This window comes from Nothobranchius furzeri, chromosome 12, assembly GCF_043380555.1.
Source record: "Nothobranchius furzeri strain GRZ-AD chromosome 12, NfurGRZ-RIMD1, whole genome shotgun sequence".
Classification (NCBI taxonomy): domain Eukaryota; kingdom Metazoa; phylum Chordata; class Actinopteri; order Cyprinodontiformes; family Nothobranchiidae; genus Nothobranchius; species Nothobranchius furzeri.
The window spans coordinates 63232235-63244754 of record NC_091752.1 but is presented as its reverse complement, the minus strand read 5'-3'; the positions used below and the strand labels follow the sequence as shown (position 1 = coordinate 63244754).

The window sequence follows — 12520 nt, the reverse complement described above, 5'->3', positions numbered from 1 at the left end:
ACATAATGTTTACACATTTAAAAAAGGTTAAAAATTGCCGTGCCTTCTTTTATAACAATTTACTGAATGCAGATCAAAGGGCAGTAACAACACAGATCGCAGTAACGTTTGTTTGTCCTACAGTTGGAGTCCGACTGAACTTAAAAACAACAAAATTCAGGAGAAGGTTAAACTTTTAAATGCAAATTTGGCTGCAGCGTCTAACAAATAAGAAACAAGTCCCCATTTTGTTTAGTTGTTTAAAATCAAGCATAAAAAATTGCATGTACCGGGCGCGCGCGCCGGGGGGCGGGCGCACTATCATTTCACTTTCACACACACGAATGACGGTGATTTATAGCTCGGTCACGTCCTTGTTACCCACAAGGAAAACCAGCATGTTAACCATATACGGTTTGAGAGAGGATCTGAGAGGGGTGGCAACATTTCCAGCAACACTGAAAACCCTCTCGGATGGTGCGCTCGTTGCACTTACCCCAAATTCCACTACCTCCGCTCCTCCGCTCCGGTCCGGCCCCGCTCGCTTCCGAACTCAACTTGCGTGCGACTCTGGCGAGCAAAGGGAATCTCTCCCGGTTGTTGCTCCACCATGTCAGGGGGGTTCTTTAGGGTGGATGCATTCCTCCTGCAGGTAGCGAGTGAGCTCCAGCTCGGCTCAAACTCTCTTCGGGACGGTTGCAGAAGCAGTGCTTGTCCGGGACTTCAGGAGGTCTCCGAGCGTTTATTATTTATTTATTTTTTGCCGCTGGTGGCAGCTCCGTCTCGGCCAAGGACTCTGGCTGCGCAGCAGCTGACGTACTGAAAACCAAAGTGCTCCCAAAGGAGCGAAGTAACGTTTCGTTTTGATACCAGTGCAGCCATCCTTCTCTACATGCATCATTGAGTTGAACCAAGTTCAGTAATCGCGGTGGCCCATGATGCAGCGCGGTGGGCTTCTTCATATCGCTATATTTCATTTTTGCGGTTACCGCGACAGCCCTACTAGAGAGACTGCGGCCAGAAAAGCCCCTGTCCCCCTCGAGAGGTGCAGAGGATTGCCCCGGGGGCCACAACCAGCAGCCGGCAGAGTCCCGGGGGATATCAGCGGCAAGCCCACAGGCCCGCCCACAGCCTCCCACCCTCAAGCCGGCCGAGCCCGGAACCCAGCAACCCGGGACCCAGGGGCAACCATCCCCGCCGGGGACCCAACAGAAGCCCAGGGACCCAGATCCCACCAGGCAGCCACCGGGATTAATCAGGCAGACGCTAAAAATCTTAAACCCCCTGACCAGGGAGCCACGAACACTCAGGCAGACCAAGGCACTGCACTCCACACCAGGTGTGGCAGTGGGAGGGGAGGCGAAGATGTATAGCAGCAAAAGAAGTCCAAGGAGAGGGGAGGAGTCAAATGCCTCACCTGACGTATACAATCATACACAAACATAGTCGCACACTCCCTCCCTCATGCTTACACATACCCTTACAACCTAAGACTCATAAAAATGCACGCCAGACACCCACTCATACTCCCCATACACACCCTATTTGCTCTGGTCCCGGTACTGCTGCTTAAAGGGTACAACCATCACCGGTTCCCAGAGTTCAACCCTTTCTGCTGGGGTGCTGATGAGCAGGCTCCCCCGCCCAACGCCGAGCAAAGCGACCCACCACCCAGACCCCAGCCAGATGGCCAGAACCCCCTCCTAGCCTCCAGCCCCAGGAAGCCAAGTGACAACAGAGGTGTGCTAAGACCCCTAGTCTCCCTCCGCCTGCTCCAATACAGTGTTGGTGCGTGTTGATGAGGTGTATTCGTGGCTGTGGTGAGCGGGCAGTGCAGGCATCGTCTGGCCTACGCCAGCTGATGCCACCACACCACCCCTCTTCCCCCACAGCCCTCTGTGTCTAAGTGCACTTTAAAATTAGAAGTGGGCACCGGCACCTGGGATGAGGCTGAAAGATCCCCTTGCCAAATGCCGTTGTATGTGCTTACTCCCAAGGCCCTAAGTGTGTGTTTGCATGGAATGTCGTTGGTGGAAGTGTTAGATGTGCAAATAATATTGGGGGGCAGGCTTCCACAGGAATGCGAAAATGGGGTCCATACCCGCACCCCCTGACTTGTCCACCCCCCAAAGTCCTATGTGCATGTTTGTGTGATGATGTGAGGGAGCAGGAGGAGAAAAATGTGTGGGGATAGGAAGGAATGGCTGGTTGGCCTAAGCGCTCCAGCAAGCCAGCTCGCCCATTGGCCTCAATAGGCACCTTCGTTGCCAAAATGCCACCCAGGGCATGGAGACCCCAGCCCATCTTGCCAAGGCCCAAAGCAGCAGTATTGCAGAGCTCCACGGAGTCCAAGGGAACAACGCAGCCCCACCCCAGCAGAATATCTACTCCCATCACTATATTTGCACAGCTTCCAGAATATATAAGACATAGGACATCCAGGTAAGGTTGAGTCCTCCCCCTCCTGGACATCCCTCTCCCCCGTGATGGACAGCAGAGGAGCCAAGGTCTACCCAAGGCCCCTGAGCCCGGGCCAGGCACTGCCGTATGTTACTGCCTTCTTCCCGGCAGCATACATGTCAGGACCCGACCCCCAAGACCCCGCCCAGATCCCCACACAAGGCCGGCCAACCCCGAGCCCTCAGGTCCCCACCCAGATGTACTCAGGGGCATTGCAGCCGCCAGGCAGCAACTATCACAACACTATCTTGGACAGGATACGACAGAACAGCGCTACGCCCTCTAGTGTCCTGGCAGGGAATTGCTTAGCAACACTTCCCAGGAGACAGAGAGGTGTGAGGGCAAATTGTCTTCGTCCGGGCGTGCTAGTCTCCCTTGTGGAGCTGACGAAGTATAAATCAGGCTTTGGCCAATCAGAGGTGAGCTGTCCACGTATCATGAATAATAATGAGCAGGATTCCAAATCCTGCCGTTTTCTCCTCCAGCTAACTTTTACTTCCTGAAATAGGAGAGCCTTAGATAATGACTGGGTGATAACCCACAGATAATGACTGACAAGGCTTTCATTTACACCAGAGCCCACTGCAGATGACTTGAAAAACAAGTGAATGAGAGCTTTAAGGTAATTATCTGCTTTTCTGCTGTGAGAAAAAAGATAAGAGCCGCCTGTCGGAGCTTCTAGTGTCAGTCGAGGTTATAGAAGGAAAAGTTTCACACTGACGTTCCTGCAGAAGGGCACTCACAAAGAGCTGATCTCAGCCATGACTGTGCTCTTTTGTTTGAAGATTTGTAAAAGTTGGCAGCTTAGTTTTGTCTTGGTAACAGAACCAAATCAAAAACAACTGACAGCTTGTAAGCTTATTTAAAAATAACTCCAAATACCCTGCAAGAGCCACAATATGAAGAGGAGAGCTTCCTGGTGTGAGAAAACCCTGAGACGCTAGAGAAAGGCTGCTATCAGAACATCTTTCCAACAGGTTAAACACAGCACGGACCCAGCACTAAACTCTCAACACAGCAGGTCAATAAATATTAGATGATGCCTGTTAAAGTGACCATCAAATGCTGACTGAGGAGAGCCGTAAAGAGAGGAGCATGCCAAATGGTCTCAGAGGACACTGGGAGTAAATAGTGGAGAGTAAATGTGTGTGAATCCACCGTTATTCAGATCAGTGTAACTTCAGTTTGACCCCAAATGCACATGCAGGATTTATGTTTGTAGGTTGTTGGTCACAGAAGGACATGCAGGGGTGTGTGTAGAGCTGTGTGAGTGCAGGAGGTGTGCTTATGGAGACAGCAGCAGCAGAATGGTTTATGATGGTGGTACAGCCTCATTGGAGGTTCTTCTATGTGCTGAGAAAGCATCTTGTGTACGTAGTAGTTTAATTTGAACTAGGGGTAGACCGACATATCGGTTGGCCCGATACATCAGTCAGCTTGATAAATGTATATAAATATTTTATCTTCTTCTTTTTTTGTTCTTGTGAAGTGCCTCATGATCTTTATCTTGAGAGGAGACATGTAAAAAAAAGTGTCTTCTTCTTTGTCTTAAATAGAAAAACCAACATCAGTCAGCCTCTGGACTGTAATCGATGTCCTAGTGTCAACCACTGAGGCTGATAAAGTCCAGAAAAGGTTCTGTTTTCAAAATTTATTACAAGAAAGAAGGGACCTGCTGGGGGTGTAGGGACTGAGAAGATCACCAATGTAAGATGGTGCTTGTCCATGTAAGGCCCTATAGACCAGAACCAGGATCTTGAAATGAACCCTGAAGTTGACTGGCAGCCAGTGAAGCTGGAGGAGAAGTGGGGTGATGTGGGTGTGTTTGGAGGACTTGGTCAGAAGCCGAGCACAGGCATTCTGAACCACCTGTAGACGGTTCAGGGAGGTTCTGCTCAGACACGTGAAAAGAGAGTTACAGTAGTCTAAGCGTGAGGAGATGAAGGTGTGGAGAACTGTCTCAAGTTCAGAGCGGGACAGAATGGGACTCAGCTTAGCAATGTTCCTGCGATGGAAGAAGGAAGAGCGAACAAGAGAACTGACATGAGAATCCAGGGTGAGAGCTGGGTCAAAGGTCACACCAATATTCCTGACAGTGGCTTTGGTGTGAGAACCCTGAGAACCAGCTTGTCTGGGGCACAGATGAAGATCTCAGTCTTATCTTCATTCAGCTGTAGAAAGTTCCCAGCCATCCAGGTTTTAATAGAGTCTAAGCAGGTGTGTAACAGCTGCAGCTTAGACATCTCATGGGGCTTAAAGGAGATGTACAGTTGGATGTCATCCGCGTAAAGATGGTAGGAGATTCCTTTGAAGGAGCACAGGATGTGCTGAAGAGAAATCAGATAGAGGAAAAGTAGTAGCCCCAGCACAGAGCCTTGAGGGACACCGTGGGTGAAGGAGGTGGTGGAAGACCTAAACTTGGAGACGACCATAGAGAAGGAACGCTCAGACAGACTGGAGAACCACTCAAGAGCAGTTCCTGATAGGCCTACCCAATCTCTCAGCCTCTCCAGTGGCAGGTAATGGTCAACAGTGTCAAAGGCTGCAGTCAGGTCCAGCAGGACCAGAACAGAACCGTCCCCTGCATCACTGTGGGTCAGAAGGTCATTAGAAACACTAAGAAGAGCTGTTTCAGTAGAATGAGCTCTACGAAAACCTGACAGTAAGCAACCATAGATGTTATGTTCATCAAGAGCAGCTGTGAGTTGTTTAGCAACAACCTTTTCCAAGATCTTGGAGATGTGTCTAAAGCTGCTATGGAGAGAAGGGTCAACACTCGTATACTTTAAAAAGCAAGTGGATTATTATTATTATTATTATTAATAATAATAAAATAATATCAACTATGCATCTAACTGTAGCAGCTATTTTTGAGCAGATGATGCTTCATTGAGCTGTGGTACAATTCCTGATGGTTCTGTTGTTCATTCCCAACAGCAGCTACTTGTTTTTTTTAATCACCCATGGCAGGAACAGATTTAGTGGCTCCACACTGCTCCCTGTGGAAAAGATTGAGTACTACCGCGGCTTTTAACAGTTTTGCTGAGATCGTCACATACATTAAAACCTTCATCACCAAATGAGCACAAAAGCATTATATTTACTGTTATTGTGCCATAATAGAAACTCACAGGTTAGTTTTGTTAATTAAAAACTATTTTTTGGGAAGTTTAAATGATGTGAGTTCAATTTTCCTTGCTGCATTGTAGCTCTGGGTGAATTTACTGCTCTCTCTCTCTCTCTCTCTCTCTCTCTCTCTCTCTCTCTCTCTCTCTCTCTCTCTCTCTCTCTCTCTCTCTCTTCTTTCTCTTTGTCTCTCTCTATTTGTCCCTCTCTTTCTCTTTGTCTCTCTCTCTCTCTCTGTCTCTCTCTCTTTGTCTTTGTCTCTCTCTCTCTCTCTCTCTCTCTCTCCCTCTCTCTCTCTCTCTCTCTATTTGTCCCTTTCTTTCTCTTTGTCTCTCTCTCTCTCTCTCTCTCTCTCTCTCTATTTGTCCCTTTCTTTCTCTTTGTCTCTCTCTCTCTCTCTCTCTCTCTCTCTCTCTCTCTCTCTCTCTCTCTCTCTCCCTCTCTCTCTTTGTGTGTGTCTCTCTCCCTCTCTCTCTCACTCTGTCTGCCTCTCTCTCTCACACACGCACACAAAAAGAGAAACAGAAAGAGGGCGAGAGTGTGTCTTGTCTTATCATTTCCTACAGTAACGAGGAGCTGATGATCAGTCTGTGAGCGTGGGAACCCAGAACGGTGTCAAACAGGGATCAAACTCTTCAAAAGATCATCTTGCCTATTCGTTTGTTATAATTTGGATCGACCTTTGGTGAGGACGTTTTTTGTATTTGTTACTAAAACACATGGTAAACCTATAATTTATACAATCATAGGACAATATGTAAAATCTAACTTGACTTTACAAACATACATCCATCCATTTTCATCCGCTTTTGTGTCTGGTCATGGAGGAACCAGCCTAAGCAGAGAAGCTCAGACTTCCCTCTTCCCAGTCACTTGGGCCAGCTCCAACGGGGAATCCCTGGCCAGACAAGAGACATAGTCCCTCCAGCGTGTCCTGGGTCTTCCTTTAGGTCTCTTCCCGGTTGGACGTGCCCAGAAAACCTCACAAGGGAGGAGACCAGGAAGCACGCTAACTAGCAGCAGGTCTACCCCCAGTGGCACATTCTGATCCCGATCACTTTGCTGTGTTTTAAAGAGCTAAGAGTAGTTTATACCATTAATCTCTAGAAATATCCATCAAGCTGTTGGAAATTAATTAAAAAGCTGTTGAAAAATACTGGCGGCGACATAACATATAACCAAAAAATTGGGTCTAAAATACATTTGGGCCCAGTCCCAATACTCGCACTTCCACTTCCACTTTGCACATTTGATCCACACTTCACCCAAGCCTGCATCGACGCGGACTTGGGTGAAGTGTATTACCCACAATCCATTGCTGCATGAGAAAAGGCTCAAGTTCATTTTCTGAACATATATAATTTCTAAAGAAAGTTATTTAGGAGGAACAGATGATGCTCTACAACTTTTAGACAAAGCAGCAACAAATGTAAAATCAGTTCAAGCAATCAACTGCTTTAATGTTGACATATGCTGCCACCTGCTGGTTAAATATGTAACTGCATGTAAAGGAGGAAAAATGAGTGTTTTGTATTTTGATTGTGTTCAAAAATATTTTTCAAATAAAGAAATATTCACCTATTTGATTGCAAGAAGTGAAAGAGAAAATATAGTTGTGATATTGAGTTTTCTTTATGAGATCGCTGTTAGATTTCAGATTTAAAAGATAGTTCTGTGGTACTTACACAAGTGTCATTCAATCCTACATAAATAACATCTAAATATTACAATAAATAGTGTTTGCTTGTTTCTTAAAGCAAAGTTTCTACTGAGTAACATCCTGGTTTTCAGTCATTCAGCTGCAGAATTTAATCCCAAACTCAGGTTTGAGCTAGTAGACGCAATAACAGCAGTCCTTCAAGCTAGACAAAGGGAAGGATAAACACGCCACGGAAATGACATTACGCCTATGAGCAAATAAAAGTGTGTGCTAGGTCACACCAGATTATGACTTCAGTCATTTTTATTCCGTGAAATTATTTATTAGAAGTTTTTAACTTAAATTTCATCAGCAAAAAATCTGCAACAGAATTTTTACGTAAACATTTATCTAAAACAAATGAGGTGACCTCCTGGTGACCCAAGCCAGAGCAACGGTCCCTCGTTGTCGCTCATATTTTTAATCGTTTACTCAGTGTGGGGCTGTTAGCAGCAGGGATGGCACGGCACATGGCGGTCAGCAGCAGAGTAACCTTTTTCTACAAAACACCTGTAGAGCTGGTACGTTTATAAAGGTGGGAAAAGACAGCAGATCATGCCATTGTTTTTCCATCAATTCCGATTTCCTAAAAATGACGTGATCTAACCCGATTTCCAATAACGTGATTGGGTCGGACCATCCCTGATAAAAATACATCTTTTTCTGATTTTCCAGACCTGATTCCAAGTCCAGAATTTTAATCCCATTGTTTTGAACGAGTAGAGACCTTGATTTAAAAAAATGTGGAACAGCTAATGCAATGTAATATGTTAATTGCATTAAAGCTGCAATGGTAAATCTGCTTTTAAACACAAACACGGCGGCGTAACCTAAACACACACACACACACACACACACGCGGACAATTTAGAGTCTCCCTTTTCCCTGCCACGCATGTTCTTGTCCATGAGGAGGTAACCGGAAGCTCTACACATGCACGGACAGAACTCTCTAGCTCCATACAGAAGGGCCACTGCTGGGATTTGAACCTGCAACTCTCGCTGCAGGACAACAGTGCCACTATCCACACAAACTAAACATGTCCACAAACTTGGTTCTTTCTCCTTCCATGTAAATGCTTCTAACAAGAAAAGAAAATTAAACTGAGAAATGTTGGCGTAAGACAAAATATGACAATATATCATTTCATATTTAAATTTAAATCACCGCTGTCATTTCCAAGAAAAACTAATATTTGAGTTTTAGCTTAAAAATCACCTGGAATTAACTGGATCTGCACTGAGAAACAAAGATTGTGTAAAAAAAATTTTTTTTTTGAGGAAATCTGCAAGTAAAGCCAACTAAACGTTCACGATCCTTTAAGAATTCCAATTCTTTCACCTTCTCTTGGTCTAACAGCAGAGGGAGACAAACCACAGGCATTCTAAACCTTCTGAGCTCGTATATTTGCAAGTGTGTGTGTGTGTGTGTGTTGTTGGTGTAAACTCACTGGTGACGGTCAGAACGTTAGTCTTGACCTCAGCACTGATCTCGATGCGACCTCTCCTCTCAGTGTGGTCCGTCCCGCACAGGTTGGGCACGTTGGGAACACAGCGCTTGTGGATGTTCATCATACAGTCTGCAAAAACGACATATGAGATCTTTTATATGACGTAAATACATTTAATTATAGTGATTTCCACAAGTATGATCAGATATGAGTGTGTGTGTATGTGTGTGTGTGTGTGTGTGTGTGTGTGTGTGTGTGTGTACATACGGTCACATCTCATGCCCTGGTGTATGAGGCCGTAGAGAAGCGAGCCACAATGGTCACAGAAAGTTGGACTAGAGTAGGTGTGGATCTTAAACTTGTGCTTTGACCTCGGGTCCTGCAGAGAAACAACTCAGAGGATTAGACAAAAAGTCTTTAATAATTTAGATGTGTAACAGGCCCAGTTAGGGGAAGAATGTAATCATTTCACTGAGACTTTGATTGTGTTGTATCCATGAGGAAATAGTTGAATATGAGGTCCTCCGTAGGCTCACACTGCACCACCGTGCCGGCCAACCGTGTTACATTTTCACCAAATGGCGTTAACGGCGTTGAACACTTGTTTAATTAGTACATTTGAAGTGGTCTCTAGTAGGAATGAATGCCTTGTGAGTTGTACTCTGGGGAAAAACGCTCTGGTGCACCCGTTTCAGGAACTAGGAGTGAGCCACATCACAGCTGAACTCCCGATGGCAGGACTTAAGAGTCTTATCTCCTGATATTTGGACATCTTTCCTCTGATTGGCTAACAGTAATGTGACTCTGCCACCGACTCTGTTTGCTCTGCAAAGCTGATGTTTTATCTCCACAAATAACACAAGCCTGGAGGAGCTCTGCTGTGTGGTGGAGTTGCTAATGCTAATGGTTAGCTTCTAGTCAAGAAATTCTCTGCCGTTTCCTGGACGCTAAACCAACAACAGCCTTCCCCGTCGTGAGCCAAGATGGGTGAGTCCATGAATGTTAAGTGACGGTGTGACGTAGATCTGTCAGGCTTTTCTAATCCTAGAGTTTCTATCAGACGCTAATGCAGGAGATAGGTGTAGGAGACTATTTCCATGTTCAGCCTGTTAAAACGATTTTTTAAGTTTTTTCAGTACAGTTTTCACATTTAACACAAATATAAGGACGAACAAATGGCACATGCACTGTCTTGTCTCCCCTTTTCCCGCACATCTTCATGTTTTATGATATCCACCTCACCCACAAGCATCTCCCACAAAACGTCTCATTAATAAAGTGCTTTCAATAACAGCTGAACGTGGGAGTGTTGGGAGTGAGGCACATGTTCAGGTGCACTGGGATTTAGAAAGGAAATCCCACTCTGATTCTGGATCTGACAGCTCTTTAAATAACTCAGTGATAGCTCCTTTATTCCTCCCGCTATCTGCTTCTTTCCAGAATCAGATTCACAAAGCGAACACGCCTATAAATTTCAACATGCTGTCTGATTGTGCTTCGCAAACTGAAGAAACAGACTGCAGGTGTTACAGGACGACAAACAAAGCCACCCCTCCTCAGTAATCCTGTTTAGGATTACGTTTCTAAATCAGCAGAAACATTTTATGCTCTCAGGACTTGGGGCCTCATTTATAAAACTTTGTGTAGAAGCTTTACTATAGTCGCACTTAAAGTAGCTTTCCGGAGTTTTCCACTTTCAGAAATGATGCATGATTTTTCAGAAATCCATAAAAGTGGTTATCTTATCATGTACTGTGATATAATATAAGCAATGCATCTTTTTTTTTTTTTTGCTAAGCACGCCCCCTGCCCCGCAGAGCTCCATGCAATAGGAGACTGAGCGCTGACCAGAACTAACCAATAGCGTTAGACTACTGCTTAGACGCTTCACATTTAAGGAATACCTCGGCTGATGCAGAGTTGATGAACTTTTCACGGACAAGAAAGTCTTTAAAATTTAAATGTATGAGAACACAACATGACGTGAGAATAATACTCATTAAACAACATGTTTTAGCTCTGTTTGTCGGCTACAGAAGCACATTTATAAACAAGAAACGTGAAGTCGCCATCTTAAAAAACTGAGCGATAGACTTTTTGTGTGATATGCTTGTCAGCCACTAGATGGTGCCATCGGATAAGAGAAATTCTCCAGAAAGAGACTTTTAAACTCAGCAAAAAAAGTATGCTAATTAATTGTCCGACTTATAAGTCACCGCTTATGCACAGCTGCATGCAATTTCTGCTTTATCATTCACACCCATCCTAGAATTCAGGTGTTTTATAGGGAGCCTAAGTCTCCTCCCTTTCTAGTCGGCTCCTGGGTCCCCGGAAGAAAAAAAAAAGAATGCAAGTCAACGGGGCTAAAAACGCTATTTTCTAATCCGCTTTGCCTTAAGCCCTGGATCGCACACATGTTGTACTGCAATTTAAATGAAAAGTAATGATGGGTGTTTCGACCATGCCAGTCACGTATTTGGAGATTTATCAGCTTGTAAAAGTTCCTAATTTGCCTGACTACACACCAGAAATCGTCACCACATAATCTCCTCTCCACTAACGTAGCTGCTACTTACCACATGATCAGATTTATGGTGAATTCTTTCCTCCTGTGGGAAGTTTACTGAACTTACAGCCATTTTCCCTCAGTTTTCTCCGTGTCTGACTCTATGACGTCACTTTCGTGAAGCGCATTTGTAGTCCTGGACTTGTTTTCACACAAAACATGAAATAGCGTTTCCGCCTGTTCGAAAATAAGCACGTTCTTGGTATCAAAATGCGTCTTTAAACTTCATGGGCATCATATGTGAAATCCATGGCACAAAACAAGCGGAATTAGACAATAGCGTTTTTAGCCCCGTTGACTTGCATTCATTTTTTCGTTCTTCCAGGGATCCATGGTCCAGAAGTAGATGGGCATGACTTAGGCTCCCTATATCATATCCTGCCTCCTACACATCCGCTTCCTGCCATAAATGGTCAACGCCAAGGACTCGATGAACAGTCTGCATATACACAAGCCGACTCATCAGTGGCATTTTACGGGTAACCATTTCAACCAAGAGGTGCTTGTCCGTGGCACGAAAAAGTGCACAAAAAAAACAAAAAACATAAATAAAGAAGTGGTTGGATGGAGGCAAAGAGGAAGATGGCAATAATCAGTGATGCATCCAAAATGGCTGTATTGTGGTGCTCAGGGATCTACGGGGAACATTAACAGATGTGCTGTCACGCGTCTGACAATGAATGCACCAACAAGTAATCTGAAGACATACACAAGAACATGGTGTCATTTCTTAACCACAAAGTTTGTGTAGAAAATTACTCATGCAATTTTGAGACCCTGCTTAGTGAATAAGCATGCTTTATAAATGAGGCCCCTGCATCTTATTATCACTTTGCCTAAAAAGAAATCTCATATCAATCAATCAATCAATTTTATTTGTAGAGCACCTTCCACAACGTTATCAGAAGCCCAAGGTGCTGATATATATGTATATGTATATATATATGTATATATATATATATATATATATATATATATATATATATATATATACATATGGAGTATGGAGACACTCCGTCTCCAACTACCTCTCAGGCAGCTGCCTCCACTCCCAGGTTCTCACACGTGTGTGTGTGTGTGTGTGTGTGTGTGTGTGTGTGTGTGTGTGTGTGTGTGTGTGTATCCAGCATGCGGGTGTTCCTTTGGGTTCCTGTTGGAGGTGCCTAGAAAACCTCAACAGGGAGGAGTGCCAGCCAGATGCCAGAGCCACCTCTACTGGCTCCTCTCGATGTGGTGTGGA

At 44.9% G+C, this 12520-nt stretch overlaps 1 protein-coding gene across 2 annotated transcripts in view; it reads right to left on the bottom strand.

Moving 5' to 3' along the window:
* prkcbb (protein kinase C, beta b) overlaps positions 1 to 12520 on the bottom strand; it is a 166559-nt gene that overhangs the window by 87107 nt on the left and 66932 nt on the right. For both annotated transcript variants that reach the window (XM_054750673.2, XM_054750672.2), the window contains exons 4-5: positions 8982 to 9093; positions 8715 to 8843 (exon numbers count right to left, since the gene is read on the bottom strand). In XM_054750673.2, the coding sequence (XP_054606648.1) occupies positions 8715 to 8843; positions 8982 to 9093 (241 nt within the window). The remainder of the gene's footprint in view (positions 1 to 8714; positions 8844 to 8981; positions 9094 to 12520) is intronic.